The 19,800-nt window shown below is 35.4% G+C and overlaps 1 protein-coding gene across 2 annotated transcripts in view; it reads right to left on the bottom strand.

Annotated features, from left to right (window-relative positions):
* The window catches only part of LOC105832409 (fasciclin-1-like), a 365,719-nt gene that overhangs the window by 317,852 nt on the left and 28,067 nt on the right, over positions 1-19,800 (bottom strand). For both annotated transcript variants that reach the window (XM_036285356.1, XM_036285355.1), the window contains one exon: positions 15,843-15,978. In XM_036285356.1, the coding sequence (XP_036141249.1) occupies positions 15,843-15,978 (136 nt within the window). The remainder of the gene's footprint in view (positions 1-15,842; positions 15,979-19,800) is intronic.

Raw genomic sequence — 19,800 nt, 5'->3', positions numbered from 1 at the left:
TTTTGCTTCCACTCTTGCTCTTAAGCGGAACGGCTTACGCGTGCTTGTTCAACACATCAATGAATACATAGTGGTAGCCAGGGTTGGGAAAGTTACTTTTTAAAAGTAACTCGTTACCGTTACCGTTACTCTTAATAAAAAGTAACTTGTTACCGTTACTCGTTACCGGTTGTAAAAAGTAACGCGTTACCGTTACTTTAAAAATAACGAAAAATCGTTACTTTTCGTTACTTTTTTCTTAATGATAAGACATATTTATAAAACAGGATACTAAGACGTACAGAATATAAAATTGAAAGATATTCATCTTTAAATACTATTATATACTTTCAGTACATATCTATATTACACATTACATTTTTTATATACTTCGTACACTTTAAACGTTTATTTCATATACCTATTATCCAGATAGCACGAATAATCCAAAATAATTCTTTTAATAATTTTTTTTTATGTCACCAATTATGAATTCTTCTTTAGATGCAAAAAGAAATCTTTTTCTAAAATGAATTCTTTTTTTAGATGCAAAAAATTCTTTTTCTCTCCTGTTCTCTAGTCTTCTTGCTTTCTTAGCAAGACGGTAAGTATTTCGTTTATGTACCGGCCTTATATTTAAAAGTAACGATAAAAGTAACTGCGTTTCGTTACTTGTTACAAAAGAAAATATAACGTCGTTATTTTTTCGTTACTAAAAAAGAAAAATAATAGTGTTACCAAATCGTTACAAAAAAAAGTAACGGTGACGGTAACGACGTTACAAGTAACGCGTTACTTCCCAACCCTGGTGGTAGCCCCTGTTGAAACGTGAGTATGGAATCATCTCAACAATATCGGTCTGCGATAGATCGTCGTAGCCACGAACTATGACACGTCTTCGTGAAAAATTTCTTCTCGCCGGAACATGCAGTTCCTCGACGAGTTGTTGCCTTTCGGAACTAATATTGGATTTCAGCGATCTCATGTTATTTACTTTATTATTGATCAAATAATAACGAATCCGTTCTTTCGTATTCTTTCACGTTCTTTTGTATTTGTTTCACGTTCTTTCTTGTTCCGTTTCCGTTTTTCCCCGTTCCATACCCGTTCTTTTCCTGTTCCGTTTCTGTTTTTTCTATTCCGTTTCTGTTTTTTCTATTCCGTTCCCGTTTTTTCCCGTTTCGTAACCGTTCTTTCCCTGTCCCGTTTCTGTTTTTTCTGTTCCGTTCCTGTTTTTTTCTGTACCGTTCCTGTTTTGTTCCTGTTTTTTCCTGTTCAAAGACGGGCGAGGGCTGTATCTCGCCTCATACAAGTACGGAAAAGGTGTAAAAGCGAAAAGAAAAAATACTTCAAAGAGGCGTTAAAAATACCTGTGGATGCGATAACGAACGTGCAATTACATCATTTGGCTATTCGTATGCGTATTCCATATTTCAGAGGAGTGTTTATGGGTTACCGATAAGCAGCGCGCGTCTAAACAAAAGCGGTATCGAAAACCTGGACGATGCGGCGAGCCCCGGTACTGGGCTAGCATGTAGCTGGCTATAGATTTGAACGACTACGAACTCGGTCTAGCAATCTTTGAAACATGTAGCACGATACCGAACGTGAATGCTTCAAACAATAAATTTTACTTTGGTAAAGACAACGTGGAGATTACGATTCCCAAGGGATCATACAAGCTGCATGCCATAAACGAGTTTTTGAAACGTGAGATTTCGCAAATACGTCCGCGACGCGACGAGGCCCGTTCAAACGTTACGCGCGGTGACATCACAATTAAAGACAATAATGGTGGGAATGAAAACCCGATAACGATCCGCGCAAACTACAATACGATAAGATGTGAGGTCAGATGCGCATACAAAATAAATTTTGGTAAACCCAACAACGGCTCGCTGTTGGGATTCACGTCAAAGCGTATACTGGAACCACGAAAATGGCACAAGTCGGACGTATCGATCAACATAATGAACGTGAACATCATCCGCGTAGAGTACAACATGACCGCGGGCGCGTGCAGCAACGACAAAAGGGTGCACGTGATACACGAGTTTTCGCCGAACGTGCCACCTGAATATAAGATTTCGGAAAAGCTGTCGCAGATCATTTACCTGCCGATCATCGTGCGGAGCGTTACGGATCTGACGATACGCGTCGTCGATCAGAACGAACGATTGCTTGATTTTCAAGGAGAAGAAATCACCGTCAGATTGCACGTGCGACGATTGTAACAATACCGTGATCGTGAAATACTCGTACTAAACGCGTCGGAACGCGCAAGAAAAATAAACACAAACATCTTTACGACGAAAACATCAACGTTACAACAGTCATCTGATATCCTTGCTATACCTTTCGATAATATTCAATTACCCAGCTGTTCCAAGAAAAAGAAGCTCACCGTGTAAAACGTTGAATTTTTGAATTCTCTGAGATTTGCAGTGCGACAATAACGGACATTTTAAACATCAAAGACGAGCCGATCTTTGACGATCGCATCGTCAAAATCGAGACTCACACGTACAATCCGTTCGCCAATACAACGTTCGAACACAGCGACGAGATAAGAATACCTATACAACAGCAAGATTTGTACAGGTTACCATCTGAAAGTTTTCTATACATTGAGAGAGAACTTACAATAAAAAAACCAGTTGCTGATGTGACATTGGATAATAATTGCATCGCGTTCATGTTCGATGAGATTCGATACGAGCTCGACAGTGTAGAGATTGATCGCAACAGCAATAACCAGCGCGCTCAAAAACTATGTAACTATGTCATCCAATAGAATTATGATTGCGAGTAACGCCGGAATCCGTGGTATTCTCCAAATGGATACTTTAATTATTGCATACCGCTCAACATGCTACTGGGATTTTGCAAAGATTATACACGTGGTGATTAACGTTCGTCACGAATTGATTTTGATACGCGCGCGCAACGATAACAATTGTCTAGTTGGCAATTCGACGCGGGAGCTTAAAATTGAATTATTCAAAGTACAGTGACGAATACTACACGTGCTGCTGAACGAGATAAATAAACTGTCGATAAATAAACAGCTGCTGCGTGCTTGGAAAGCGGGCGATACCTGAGCATGGCTTTTCGTTTGTGGGATCTATACGAGTTTCCGCTATTGCAGCGCACGACCAAACATTCGCGGGCCATCAAAACCGCTACTCAGCTCAAAAAGCCGCGGTACGTCATCTTCGCTCTGCAGGCTGGTCGGAAGAACGTTATGCTCGAGAATACGAGCCGATTCAATTATGTAAACTGACGAACGTGAAACTGTATCTAAACTCGGAATGTTATCCGTACGATGACATGAATCTGGATTTCGATAAGCAGATAGTCGATTCTCTACGACATGTACGTACGTTTCTGTAAAACCTATTACAGATACGATTATTTCGAGCCGATTCAAACTGTCGCGAATTTTCGACATAATGGTCTATTCGTGATTATCGATTGTTCTTGACAAAATAAATCGGTCAAAAGCGCAACCGTGGACGTGCGCTTAGAGTTTGAATGCAAAGAAAACTTGCCCGCCAGTACCACCGCGTACTAACTCATCATACACGATCGCATGGTTCAGTACAATCCGTTGACAAATATGCAGAAAGTCACCTAACAACTTTGTCTCGCTATACATTAAAGGAGAGGGAATGGAAATGAGACAATATAAAACCTACGATGCGTCAAAAGTTGAGTGCAGTCTTCTCGGTTACCGATAGAGAGTTCATCGTGTCTATACCAACGTTCGTGGACCTGCAAGGTTTTATCGTTGAAGAAAAGTTTATTGTTAAGGAGTTTGCCGCTCTTGGAGATGGATTCGTCCTTACATTTTTCGAAATTCCGTGCCGTGGCATCGACTCAATAACGCAGACAAACGCCAGGCATTGTGGTTGTTTACGCGTTATCACGGATTACAATGGAACGACGGAATAATTCCATACGGCATAGCTTATAAGAAATTGATTACAACAGCGCTGACTAAGAACGAAACACCGCCCGTCATCAAGGGACACGAGAAACGAGAATGGCTGCGAAATTTGCTCCTGAATGACGCAAGAAAAGACATATACGTTGAAAATATCGAAATGCATTATAAAAATATAATATCTTTAAATGAGATGGACGTTATGCATACCTTACGTTGTGCACAGCATTTAACAAATTGCGTTTTACAAAATGTACTTAAAGTAATCAATTGGTGGCATTGTCATTAATAAAGGTCTTTTTTTAAATAAATATATCGTTTTTTTTTTTGCTTATTATCCCTGTCCTCGGAATCTACGTTATTTTTTGACGTTCTTTTAGCGTTTTTTAACGTTTGAATTGGAACATGTTACGACACGTTCGAGATTATTCCCTAAAGGGAAGATATTAAATTTTAACGTTGCTTCCCTCTCTCTTCAAAAAATTACCCCCCTATCGTAACTTATAAGTCGGATTATTTTTTCATACGATCAGTATTGTGTCAGCCGCTCGAACGAAATGTTCTCCGCCAAAGAAAGCAGCAGTAGTGCAAAGCGTTGCTACGATACTATGACGTGCGAGAAGAAATGCAACGCGTAAATTTGATTTTCTTTTAAACTCTTTTTATTTTTTCAACTTTTATATTATTACTTTTATATTTTATTATTTTTATATTATTTTTTTATACAGTACTTTGTCGGAGCGTCGCGCGGTTCACGTACTAAGCAAACGTTACGCGCTTACGAGTACGGTGTATAAATATCTCGAGATTGGCATCAACGTTGGTCCGCCGAGTTACGTGGAAATCGCCATAGGAGATCATCATGGGAACGAACTGATAATGTCTCTCGAAACATGGAAGGGACTTTATGAACAGCGACTGAACATTCTGAATCTCCTTCTAACCAATTATAAGGACTTGTACAATTTTATAAGCGTTGGATCGCTAACGGCCAGAATTTGTGTAATCAGTGACGTTAACTTTATACGTTTAGAATCACACGTACGCATGATAATGACCGATTTGACGGTACATCGTATGTTTGATCTGGACAATTGTGTCGATTTAATGTTCGATCGACTAATTAAAATCACTGATAATGTCGATATGCAGTTTATGCAGTTCTCTAATATTGCGTCCACCACAACGAATCCCGATCAAGTACCCAACGCGATACGCATGAACGTCTTTAATAAACATCGGCTTCTCGATTGTGAGCTTTTGGCCTTAGCGTTTAGTACGTAAGAGAAAAATTATTACACCGTTTATATGTCTAAATTAAACATTAAAAAATAAAAACTTATATTACCTATTTTTCTTTATTTTATATACCTTTTTTTCCTTAATAAAAATATCGCAAAGCAAGCAAAAGCGCACGCGATGAGTGAGAATCAGAGCGTGTAAAGATGGCGGCGTACGGGTAGGAGCGAGAGCGCACGAGAACACGTACGCGATGTGTGGGAGGGAAAGCGTGCAATAAGTGTGAATGAGAGCATGCAAGAAATGAGTGCGAGTATATTCCATTTTTTAAATTTCATATACTTTTTTCTAAATAAAGAAATATCGCGAGCAAGCGAGAGCGCGTGATGAACCGCGAGGAATAGAGCGCGACGGGTGGGAGCGTTTGATTTGACTAAGAACTGTATCGGTAAGTTTAAATTGTAATTTTAAATCATTATTATTCCAAGCTATAAGTTAAATTGTAAAAAGCGATTTTGTATTAAAGCAAATTATTCGGTTTAACGGTGCCAAGTTTTTGTAATAAAATATTTATTTGTGTCAAAATATTTATTTGTAACATTTGTACAAATAAGTATTATATTTGTAAAAGTAGATGTTCTAATTCGTATAAACATTCATTTTCATAGTTGGCGCATTTGGATTTTTTAAGAGGTCAACCTTCTACTAACCTAAAGAAGAAAGATGAAGGTGATTTTGTTTCTAGACTCAAGGATAGGCTTGATTTGATTTATCGTTTTGCACGACAACGTCTTCAAATCTGTTTTAAGAACGCAAAATCTTGGTACGATCGTCGGCAACTTTGAGCCAGGGCAGAAGGTTTGGTTTTACAATCTTTGTCGTGTTGCAGGAAGAGCTCCTAAACTGCAAAGTCCTTGAGAGGGACCATGGAGAGTTAAAGAGAAACTGGGAGATGTTTTATATTGCAATGAGAAGTCCTCTTGTTCTAAAAATAGAGTTGTTCATGCAGAAGCTTTAGCCCTTTTTCAGGAAAGAGATTAGTTTGGTTAATTTAGAACTCTTCTTTTTCTGGGCCCGATACGAATCTGAGCCTGTACGCGTGCGAATTAGAAGGAGAAAAAAAAGTTTCGCTTTAAAAGTTATCGTTTGTTGGTTTTCTGCGTTTATTTTTTTGTTTTGTTACAGTTACGGAAAGGAAAGCTGGACTGAAAAGGAAAAAGAAATTTAAAAATACTTCCGAAGAAACTGCCTCTCTCACGGTTTTTGACCGTGGTTTTCCCGTGGGATTTTGGGCGAATGCCGAGGCAGGGGACAGAGAACTGAAAAACCTTGGGTCCACGGAAGTTATTTCCCCATCTGATCCAGAAGAAAGAAAAAAAAAGCGCCCAAGACCCGGCGCAAGGAAGCGAGAAGTGCTCAAGGCTCAAGATAGAAGGAGAGCACGGGCAGCGGAGTACTGGGATTGTGCGTGGAAGTTTCCGCAAAGGAGCATTGCCATCTCTACAGGGAAGGACGCACGAAGAGGTCCAGTAAAGAGGAGGCATGCAAGGGTGGACGTGGCTTGGTAACCCGTTGGAGCAGCACGGGGAGAGCAGAAAATTGTCCTGCACTGCAAACCCAAGTGTGTAGTTTTTACACACTTAAGTGTGTAAACTTATGTATAGTCACTTTTTACGCGTTTGTATGTGTGTAATTTTTTTACACGGTTTATCTGTGTAAAATTACACAGATTTCTGTAATGCGTATTTTTACATGTTTATACATTAAATCATATATTTAAATGTTTATATAAAAAATTTTACTACGCTACGGTAAAATTTTTTGTATGACCACTATATAAAAAAAAATTTCCCAATTTAATACAAACCACAATTAGATGATCTATAAACGCTTGATGTTTATAAATACGTATTACCCTTCGAGGTCACACTTCTTTTTTTCTAACGTCGAGGTCACACTGGGTGGTTGCCACCCATCGTCATTTTTAAAGTGCTGTATTTATGAAATTATCAAAGATATGGTAACAAAAAAATTTATGGATAAACTTAAATATTTGGAAAATGTATTCTGATATTATTTAAGCAAAAATCTAAAACCGTTAGTACTTAAAAAAATTTTTGAATCTTCCAACATTAGAAAAAAGAGTTTTTACAAAATAAATCATAACTTTTTTAATTTTTAATATTTTTAGCTAAAAATTTAGACTTTTATTGTTCAAGTCTTGTACTTCAAGGAAAAAAATATGTCTTTGACCATTTTTTCAAAAAGAGTATTTTGCATACTGAACATGGAGTATTTTAGTATACTGAAAAACAAGTATTTTCATAGAAAAGTCATGCCACAATAGTATTTACTTGAGCGTCACTTTTTTGTATGCCACGCAAAACCATTTTTTCCTCGCAAAATAGATTGCGGTCTACCGCGTGCACGCAATGTTAGAATGCGTTAATCTAACGTTACATTTTCAAGATCACTGTCCATTTCGTCCACAGATTGCTCTGAATCGCTTAAATATGATTCTTTGAATATGATATTCCTCGACATCCGAATTAACATTGTTGGAATCATTACGTCCATTATTTTGTACAATATCTTATATGGTCACTGCCGTAAATTATAGGCCATTATGATACATATTTTCGAAGAATGAATTAACATAAAGATTTTTAAAAAATTCTAGGCAAAAGAATCTGCATTATATCATACTTTTACACTTCTTAGACCACAAAAAACACAAAAATTTGAACCACTAAAAAACACAAAAAACTTACACGGAGGTCACACAGGGGTGGCTACCACCCTACCTTGTCTTGGGACGACTGCCAAAAACAAACCAATGCGACTTTCAGTTACAGTATAGTACAAGAGCATAGATAAAACCTTGAATTACCATTAAATAGCATTACTAATATCATTTTTTCTTAAATCGGAAAGATATGTGTTGAATTTAAGCAATGGGTGGTAACCACCCAGTGTGACCTCGAAGGGTTAATACATATGAATTAAATTTTATATTTAATTATGAGATACTAATTTTTTGCCATAATCAAGTAAAAAAATTTTTTTATATATGTTTTACTGTACTAAATTAATAAGTTTATCCTGTTTTTTTTTGAAAAATTAATCTAGTTGAAATTATGCATAACAAATAGTAATTTTTTTTTATTTCTTTACCACTAAATTTACACTTGACGTTTGTATTCGGTTTATAATGTCAAGCATGATACCTTTTTCATAATCTTTTTTCTCCGTGCACGGAGAAAATTTTATATAAAAAATTACTATGCTCGATAGTATATAACGGACCATCAAAGAATTAGAAAAGATTTTTTCTATGTTTTTATGTTTAAGTATGTGTTCATTAATATTGTTCATTAATCAGAAACATGTTGAATTTTACGAATAAAATATCTTTTTTCCAAATATAATAAACCAAATATATATACATATATAATAATTTTACACATTTACACACTTATATTACACACTTGGTTTGACTAGTTACACGTGAAACTCATGTGTAACAAGATTTAAATGTGTAAAGTTATATTTTGCGTGTATTTTTACACATTTAAATTATTTGGAGGTACACGTTTTTACATTTAAATATGGAAACGTGTACTGCTACACGGTCAAATATGTAAATTCATTATCTTTACGCAGCATAATGTGTTATTGTTACACAGAAAACTGAATTACACACATAAATGTGTAATTTTACACATATAAATGTATAATTTTGCACACTTACACACTTATATTACACATTTGGTTTTGCAGTGCAGATGTCTGGAGCCGGGCAACGGGATAAATTTATATAAATAAACAGTTGGGAAGTGACCGCGAGCCTGTGAAGACGTGTATCGAAAACGCTACCAATAAAATTGATTTGAACGAAATAATGTCTCTTTATTTCCAAGACCGCGCGCGTTACAATACTAAACACATACACACACACACACGCGCGCGCGTACATTCAGTACACGCATAAAAGAAAAAGAGAGCTAGTAAATTATTCAGTTTAACGGCGCAATAGATACAAAATTAACACTTTTGTTAGATGTAATTATTATCTCGCCTTCTCAGTATTGAGTCCAGCAATAAAAAATTTTAACTTTTATGTTACTGGTTTTTAAAAGAAAATTTTTTGTATCGATATTGATATTATCAATACTTCTTTTATTGATATTTAGGTACATTGATATTATAATTTACGATACGCATCAATACAATATATCGATACTATTGAACTATATTGTCCATCTCTATCATGCGCCGTGAAATTAGTTACTCCGTCCATTTCCGGATGTCAACTAACAGTCCGTAAAACGATAAGAATGCCCGACAATCGGCCTCGTAACATCTGCCACGACGAATCGCCTGCACGTAAACACACGCCACAGTCCAAAATTCAACATTAGCGTCTCTGTTCCGAATGTGTAAATCGAAATTCCGTTCGCGGCCGAAAGTTCGTATCTGGATTTTTGTCACGGTCCGTGCACTAACCGTCGCGGATACATGCACAGGTCCACGCCGGTATCCACTAGAAATCTGATCTTGCTGTGCCAGTCGGTAACGAACAGGCGCTGACGCGTCATTTGGCTTGCATCAACGGCCGCCTCTACTGATGTGCCACCGTTTCCCGTCGCTTCTAAGCACGGCGGTTCGCATTGCTTAGAATCCGGGCCGAATCGCCAATGGTACCAGGATAATCCGTTGCTGCAGTGTCCTCTGCCGCGTGAGCGCGAACGTGAGCGCGGTCGTCCACGAGTTCCGCTACGGCCACGTTCTGAACGTGCGACTGCTTCGACGGATTTTTGCCAAGTGGTAATCCACCGCTTCCTTCTGTATTGTTAGACGCACAGCTGGGCCATTTGCAAATTTATCCGCGCTTCGAGAGCTGCTGTATCCGTTTGCGCGCCCCGGGATATCGGTAATGCCGTTCGGTCACCTGCAGAGAAGAAGCGCGTATTGTTCCTACAAACACGTCCGCGATGTCCATTAACTAATCAAGTAAATCCTCAATGCGCGTCACGAGATACGGCTGAACATTCGCAGGAAACCGACTTAACCAAATCGTTTTCAAGATGCTATCCCCGATTGCCTTATCGCTGAGCCGGCCGAGCCCACGTAAATGACGCAGAAATTGTGAGGGCTTGCGATTTCCGATCTCCTTGTGTTCTAATAAGCGGCGCGTTTTATATTCCTAGGATATACTAAATCGCTTTGTTAATTCGGTTTCTAATATTTCGTACGCGCGTTCCATAAGCGGACTTATCATCATATCGCGTACCTCGGTAATGTACGTAGGCTCTAATGCCGTGAGGGCGTAACCAAACTTAGTGTCGTCAGTCGTAATTCCGGGAGTTCAAAAACTTTGATTGGCTACCTGAAACCAAAGCTCCAGGTCGTTCGGCGTGAAATCTGGCACTCATGTTTCCACGCGATTTACTACGCTATTCGGTAGTAGCATTGGTCTCATTTTAGTCGCTCCTTTGGGCTCCGACTCGGTTGGCTCTTCCGGTTGTTGCCTCGCGGTGTTGTCATTTTGAACCGACGGCATGATTTTCTTCACACTTTCACCATACTACCGAGAAAAATGCGTTCTGATTTTCGTGGCCACGTTCTTTCGAATCACGTCGGGGTCACTACTTTGAATATCAATGTAAAGAATTAATATCGAAATGCCTAACGGTAGGAAGACCAAGATAAAATGACTTAAGGTAAAAGTAACACTGAGTTTATTGCTGTCTTTGAATACACCGGTAGTCCGCACAGAAAAAGTTGTAACCAAAATAAATCATGTATCGAGCGTCGTGTACGGAAGAACAGTGAACATTTTACTAATGGCGAATTCGGTTGGGTGCACCAGTGCGCACTAGTGCGCACTCGTTTAGTGTTTCGTATTCTGTTGGCTTGTATTCAAAATGGGAAAAACTAAACTGCACTAAACGAGAGCGCACTCAATGCGCACTAGTGCACACTGGTGCATCCAACCAAATTCGCCATAAATTTTCTTCTTTTTATATACTTAAGAACCGACGTTTCTAGATTTTTCTTTCACCTTCCTGTGCAGGCAATAAGATTACCTGACTCAGAAAAATTTTTCGATATTTCTGTGAACACGCGGTAGTGGCAAAATAGTTTTGCTACAATATTAAAAGTTATTAACTTTTTAACTTTATTATTAATTTTCAACTTTTTAAATAGTTAATATCCAACCATGGTAACAACTTACCCTGCATATGGAGTTAGTTGTTACATGTGCAGTCATCTCATATTTTTTATTAATGCGTTTGAGTCAGTAATACTATTTATTAAAAAAATATTTTCCTTTAGTTTAAGGATGTAGCTATTAAAAAATATTTTTGCGGTTTGCATTCCAGTTTAATTTTGTGTAAAAATAAAATTATGAAAGAAGTGTAACAACTAGCCCCGGTCTTCCCTGTATCAAATGCGACTTTCAATCCGAGCACGGCTTTATAGCTCGTCGACAACGGATGCATTACAGATGCATGCGCGGTTGCGGCCGTTCAATATCAAAGGGTAAAATACTGACACTTGATTCGGCAAAGCTAGTGCACTCCGACGAACGAAAACTGAACAAGAAATGGAAATAATGCTGATGCGTTACGATGCATCGATGGCGGGGATGGTCTCCGCCAAACCGTGAAAATTGAATTTCAACGACTGTGTCGAAAATTTTCTTCGCGTTTCTCTGACACAGCTTATCTCAGGAAATGCCGTATGAAAAAGCAACAGAATTCTCGATTTAATTGTTTGTTGATTTTGCAGATTTGTAGTTTCGATTTGAGTATTGCATTACGATTACTTTGTTCTATTGCACATTATTAACTTTTATGAAATATTATTTTATACTTGTTATTAATAGATATATTTCCAGTTTTTTGTGTAATTGTACACAAAAAAATTTTATAGTACAAATTATTATGTATGATAGTAATCGTAGATCATAAAGATAAATTTATATTATATTGTACCATAAGTAGTGTAAATGCTACGATAATTTGATGAAAAATATAGTAAAAATTTTTATAATTCCTTTATTGATCCGCGATTAATATTTACATAGCTATTTTTAGTATAAAATTTTCTCTGTGTAAGTTTTATAATCTAGCTGCAGCTATTACCCCAATAAAACAGTACGTGATATCCATATTAATGCTACGTGAATCGGCATCCACGTGGATGCCACGTAACTGTTTTTTGGGGTAATCCTTGACGGGTATTCTTTTTATTACATAAAAAACATTGTTATTGATTCTAATATATTTTAGAATGCACTGATCCCATACAGTACAGAAACTTTCAGCAACAGTGTTGCAACGTTACAATATTACGAGTTGCAATGTAATATTGCAGAGACGCTTTAGAAACATGCAATATCAATATTACGCCGGAACATTCCAGTAATGTTGCAGAAATATTATAAAATTCCAAAAATATACATATTAAAAAATATGCATCAAGTGTTCCAATATACGTGCAAATTTGTGTAAGAAGACATTTGTGACATTTTTAAATAGTTTTGTGAGATTTACATATTTGGATTTGTGTGCAATATTTATACCAAGAATTATAATCTTTTTGAGATTTATAATAGAACAATAAATTAAACAATTTTTTTAATAAAAAATAAAATTATCATATATGATAATTTTATTCTTTTATTTGAAAAATTTTTTAATTTACTATTCTATTATAAATCTCAAAAAGTGCAATTAATCGGCTATAAATATTAATGCTAAAAATTTCATATGTATTCATTAATATTATTGCTTTTGACAATAACTAAAATAATGCTACATAATAAAAATAATGCTACTTAGATAATAGAATATTATGTAAGTTTTTATTCTTATATAAAATGTAATAATAATTTTCTAATTTTTTACTACGCTTCTAATATATTTTAGATTTTAATAGGTAAACTTTGAAAATGTATAAAAATATTTCAGAGAAATTTTAAAAAATTCATTGCAATTGCGTAAATTCACAATTTTTTATCCGAATTTTGAATGGAAAGAGAGATTATAAAGTTACATAAATTGCAACAAATTTCTTTTTATCTCTCTTGTCTTTACATATTCTCAAAGTTTATCTATTAAATTTAAAGCGTTATGCATATTTATAGCAACGCGTTTTAATGCATCAAATACATTGCACCGTAACATTGCAGTAGTCTTACATTGTAATATTTCTCAGGGCGGACATTTCAGCGTTGCCGCAAGCTTGCAGTAACATTGCAGAACATTTTGCAACGTCCATGCAATATTACAATATTTCAATGTACGGTTTCTGCAATGTTTTTGTAATCTTTCGGTGCTGTATGGGATCATATTCTACACAAATAATTGTGCACGATCAAAATATTCTACACAAATGTAGATAGATATATATTTATTATACTGCGCCCCCTCAGGGTTTGCAGTCTCTTCACATTATACATATTTTCTAAACATAGGATGTCTCTTTAGCCCTACACGCCCTGATCATTCTGCAACCTCACAATTAACACTTCCCTCCCCGTTCGACCCTCTATCAACATCTTCTTATACCCCGTTCTACTACATAAAATCACATCTGTGCTGCGCGCGCGCATCCGTATCTCCATATCTCTCTCTTATCAAACTCTTTGCGACTTGACCATGTGCAACCTTACAAATAATACCTCTCCCTCCCTTCCACGCATATTTACCCCTCATTCTTCCCCCTTTTTCATGATCATCCTCATACAGTCTTCCTTCTTTTCCGAGTTACCACCTTCAACCCCTTTCCAAATAATACACCTTTCTCTCTTCTTCCTTCTTGCCTCAATTACTTCCTCGAACCAACTTCTCTGTCTCTCCTCCCATTTCAACCTCTCCCTATCCATCCTCTTCTCTTCCAGCCGCCTCTCCTCCATCTTCTCACCCATTCTCTTGTACCGGAACTGTGCACCCTCCTCCTCTTTCTCCCCCCTTGAACCCCTCTCGCTTTCAATTTTTTCCTCCAGTCCGTCCTTGTATCCACTGCGTTCCCACCTTTCTTCTCTCTCATTCTTCCTGTTTTCCATTCTCTTTTTTTCCTACTGTCTTCCTTCTCCTGTCCTCTCACCTATTTTCCTCTTCTCCCTATCTTCAAATGTATTCCCCGATTTCTCCAACCTTTATCCCCTCTCCTCTTTCTCGTCATTTTCTTTTCTACCTTCGTCTTCTCGATAATCCTCCTCATCTCCACCTTGCTCTCTCCTCCAGCCGTCATCTCTCTTTCTCTCCGTCCATCTCTCCTCTTCCTCCTCTCTTTCTCTCTCTAGCTTCTTCGCGTTTACCTTCAGCTTTCTCTTCATCTCTCTCTTTCCTACCATCCTTTTCTTCCACTCTCACTTGGATCCTTGTGGTCAATCTTCCTCCTTCTTCTCTCCCTTCACCGTTTTCTCCACACCTGCTCCACACTCCTCAACTCTTTCTTCCTCTTTCTCAACTCCACGCAGGTCTCCTTTCTTTCGATCATTCTCCTCCTTCTTAACCTCTCTGCCAATGCTCTAATCTCTCACTCGATACCTCGACTCGTCTCACATTTTGCACTCTCTTCCAACCACCGCTTTTCATCATTCATCGCGATATATCGATGCGTCAATCTCCCAATCGCTCTCCAACACCTGCTCCTGCCGTCATCTGCACAGTTCTTCTACACACACTCCGGCCAATCTCTCGCACCCATGCGTTCACCTCGCTCTTACATTGATCTGTGCATCGATCTCTCGTCACAACTCCTCTTGGCTCCATCTCTCACCAGCCGCTACTTGCCATCCTCCGCCACTCTCGCTCTTCACCAGCGTCCTCCGAGCACCTCCTCCCCTCTTCTCCTTCAGCAAACGCTTACTCACCTCGCCATTCTTCTCAATTTATAGCTTAAAATCTTTCTTCACTTTTTTTGTAGCTCATTCTTTCTCCTTTTCCTTTCCTCCAATGACCCGACCTCCTCTCACTGTCCACCTCCTTTCCAATCACCTCTTCTTTTACTCCACCTTCCTCAACTCTCATTAACTCCAAAAAACTCCAGAACTACAATCCTATCCAACTATTTACTCCGCCATCTTAACCCTCTCTTTCTATTCTACATAAATATATTGTACACACAAAAATTGTACGTGGAAAAACTGTACACAAGAATTATCCTTGAATTAAAAATTGCACACGAATGTATTGTACGTAAAAAAACTGTCCACTAACAGTTTTTCTACATACAATACATTCGTGTGTAATTTTTAATTCAACGATAATTCTTGTGCAGTTTTTCTACGTACAATTTTCTTGTGTACAATATATTTGTGTAGAATATTTTGATTGTGTACAATTATTTTATAGAATATGATCAGTATAGATAAAATATGATCAGATAAAATATGATCAGTACTTTTTAGAATGTATGATATATAAATACAAATAATCTTTTTGTATTTAAAATAATTTAAATATATAATTTTGAAAAAGTAAAAAACAGCTGAACAAAAGTAAGGCTGATCTTAGAGAAAAATTAGACTAACTAGAATCACTGATAAGTCTAGAATATCAGTAAAGAATTAAATTTTCTTCTAAGTTGCTAACAAATTGTTCATGTCTGTATATTTTAAATTATCAAATGTGACATAAATAAATGTAAAGTTTCTACTTACCCATGTGATACAAAGCCAAGTTCTCCAAGCTCCCATTATACTTCTCAAACGCTTGATTAGTAGGTGCAAATACAGTTAAAGGCATATGTGTAAGCTGAAAATATGCTGCTTCATTAGTTTTCAGAAGGTAATAAAACTGCAACACAGAAAAGCAAAATATGGCTTTACAGTCTGTTTAATCTGGTCGTCTCTTTGCTAATTGATCACCAATTATCAAATATATTGACAATAATCACAGATATCTAAAAAATAAAATAAAATTGTATTTTATTACATTTTACGATATTTCTACATTTTCTTAAGTGCGGACATTAATACATTCCAGTAACGTCTAATGGCTACTCAGACGTTCATCAAATATCTTTGAGATATTGCAATATCTTGACAAGATATCTTGAGAAGAGCCCACAAATATATTTTGCTGTGTGGGATATATGTGTATAAAGTATTAATAAAATCTAGAATTCAATATATATAATTACAAAAAGAAACGTTTATCACATTCTTTTGAGTAAACACTTCTGCATCCTTTAACGGCACATTTTTTTAGTGTTATCTTTCTGACTTTTGGTATCACTATTTTTATATAAAATTATTACATATGTATCAATTTCACCTAATGTTATCCCTCCGTTATACAAGGTGTTTGGTAAAGATTTATGCAATCTTTATAAACAGGTAGAGCGCATTAAACTGAACAGAAAAGTCCTTTACCATTTTAAATTTTTGCAATAGTTAATAAGTTATTAATTACACAGGCACACAAAAAAGTGGTTGGTTCAGCAGACCAAACTAATTAATCCTTATGTATTTTGACTCGCTAAATTCAAATCCAAGGTCAAAATTGCTGAACTGGCTTATTTTCTTCTAATTAAAAAAAAAACACTTTTCTGTGTACCTGTGTAATCAATAACTCGTTAACTATTGCAAAAATGGAAAAACGGTAAAGGACTTTTTTGTTCAGTTTAATGCGCTCTACCCGTTTATAAAAATTGCATAAATTTTTACTAAACACCCTGTATACTCAGTGAGTTAAAACTCGCACAACATATAATATTGCTATAGTATCACAGTAATATTATAATATTGTAGTAATATTACAACGGAAATGTAATATTATAAAAATCTTGTTGACATATTGCATTGCGATATATTTTAATGTAAAATTTAGTTTTATCAGAAGAACAGATTAAAAACAGATATTTTTATTAGTTATTTCACATGTTATTTCGCATATGTAAAAATCAGTAAAAAACTATTTATATTTATTTATGAAAATACTATTTAACCATACATGTTTTATCTTTCTAACATTTATTAAACTGATTTATAACAAATATAAATTGGAAGAGGCGCTTCATACAATTATGATAGAACTTCACTTACAGGTAAGTTCGTTTAATCATACAATTATATTGCTCCTGTACGTTATGAAATGGGCAAAATATTTCGTGCTACGAAAGATAATGTTCCAAGAAACGCAGGCATAATTTTATAAAGAATATTCTTGAAATATCCTCGAACGTGACTGTAACCAAAGTGTTTAAAAAATTATTGAAAACTATTGGAACTAATAGTAATACTATTAGACACACTATTAGTTCTAATAGTTTTTTGGTGAGTTCAATAGTATTTTTTCATGAAGGATTTACACAGCATTGCGCGCACGTGTATATTATATATATATACACACACACACACACACACACACACACACACACACACACATAAAACATTTATATAGATTAGGTAACAATTTTATTCTTTACACTTTATAAGTATTTTTATTTTTATTTTGTATATATAAAACATAATGTACATACGTATGTACATAATACACTAAAATCATAAAATACATATATAAAAAACAATACAATATATTTATTTAAAACATTTTTCTTTTAATCATATTACTCTATCAATCAAGTCACTCTATTTCTCTTCCTTTTCCTCTTTCCCTTTTCATGCGCTCTTTTGCATGAGCAAACCATATTTTTAGTGGAGTTGACATTTCTTCGTCGATTGCGTTAGCATGTGCATTTCTTAACACCCCTGCAAAAATAATAGATTTTTAGATTATTTTATTATTTTATTCTTTTTTATAAATAAAAAATATCTCTATCAACAAATGTGTAAAATTATTTTACCAATTATTAACATGTAATGTAAATAATAATAAAAATAAAAATATAGTTTATCAATATTTTACTTACTAATAATTACTTTGCATATCATCAATTTCGAAAAATTTTCTTTTTTTTAGCATCATACCAGCTGTAATGAATTGCTACCTCATTTGAAAATGTTTGCTTCATTATACGCAAATACGAAGCTTTCAAATCTTTACATGTTGAATATGCCAATTGTTTAATCTAAAATTATTTTAAATTAATATTATTAATAGTTAATTTCAAAAAATATAAAATTCAAATTTATTACTTGAACACCTATTTTTTAATCTCTTGTTAGGACAATCCTAATAATTAAAAAAAAAAGGATATTATCTTATAATCTGCAATTCTAAATTAAAATACTACTGTAAATATATACATACATATGAAAACGCTCTGTCTCTTCTACAAAAAATTATATATATATACATATACAGGGTGTCTGGTATTTTTTTATGGGATGTTTATGAGCAGGTAGAGCGCATGAAACTGAACAGAAAAGACCTTACCGTTTTTCCATTTTCGCAATAGTTAACAAGTTAGTGACTTGTAAAATTTTCTGCATTAGCCCGGCCTACCGGCAAATGCAAGCGTGCTGAGCGTCCGGCCGCGGCGGTCGCCCCTCCCCAGCGCTTGAACCTTGAGATTGCTAGGCGCGCGGGGGGAGTTGTTACAACAAGCGACAATGGCTACGCACAAGCGACGCGTAACGCTAAATTCTCCCTTTGAGTTATGATAGTTCCTTACGTTTTTTAATGAAAATAAAATGTTCTAACGACAAAAAGTATGTGTGTACGTGTACATACATGTGTACAAAAAATATCAGTTTTAATGCTTAAAGAAGTGATTACTAAATTTATTTTTTTAATAAATAACAATTATTTTTAATAAAAAATATTTTTTTGATGATAGTCTTAAACGTCGTAAACGGTCATTATAAATTTTAAAAGAAGCTGTTATCATATGCTCGAAACAAAATTTATGCTTCTTCAAAAAACATTAGAAAATTTTATCGATTGAAATGGAAATGACAACCAAATAAAATGTTTGTTTCAACTTTATATTCTTAATTAAAAATTAAATAACTAGGATATTTATATTTTTAATAAAATTAATTCTTGTACGTACATACGCGAGCTAAAGAATAATCACTTTGTGACAGGAAAATGATTATGCCTTAGTTCTGCGATTTTATATCACTATTACTATTTACGCTGATTACTATACATGTACACGTAAAAAAATATGATTCTAGTTTAAAAAAAATCAATTATTCACTTTTAATTGTATTTTTTTTAATAATTATTTTATTTTTAATGACTGAAAAGAGTATTCTGTTGATAATAAACACCACACTTTACATAAAACAAATAATGTTTAACATTTTCGCGTATGTACACACACATACACACACACACACAAATTACACACAAATTACAAACCAATTCTTGAATTAAGGAATAATCATTTTCCTGTCACAAAGTGATTATTCTTTAGCTCGTGTATGTATGTATCCCCCCCTCCACACACACACACACACACACACACACACACACACACACACACACACACACACACACACACACACACACACACACACACACACACACACACACACACACACACATTACAAACTAAAATTTTCTTAAATTAAATAAATATTGTTTATAAGTTTTCAAACATTTAATAAATTCATATATTCGTAAATTTACACGAAGAAAATTTTATAGTAAAATTATGTATGATTTTATTATTTATGATAGTAACCACGAACTGTAAGAAGAAAT

The sequence above is a fragment of the Monomorium pharaonis genome, chromosome 4 (assembly GCF_013373865.1).
Source record: "Monomorium pharaonis isolate MP-MQ-018 chromosome 4, ASM1337386v2, whole genome shotgun sequence".
Taxonomy (NCBI): domain Eukaryota; kingdom Metazoa; phylum Arthropoda; class Insecta; order Hymenoptera; family Formicidae; genus Monomorium; species Monomorium pharaonis.
This window is presented reverse-complemented; position numbering and strand designations above follow the sequence as displayed.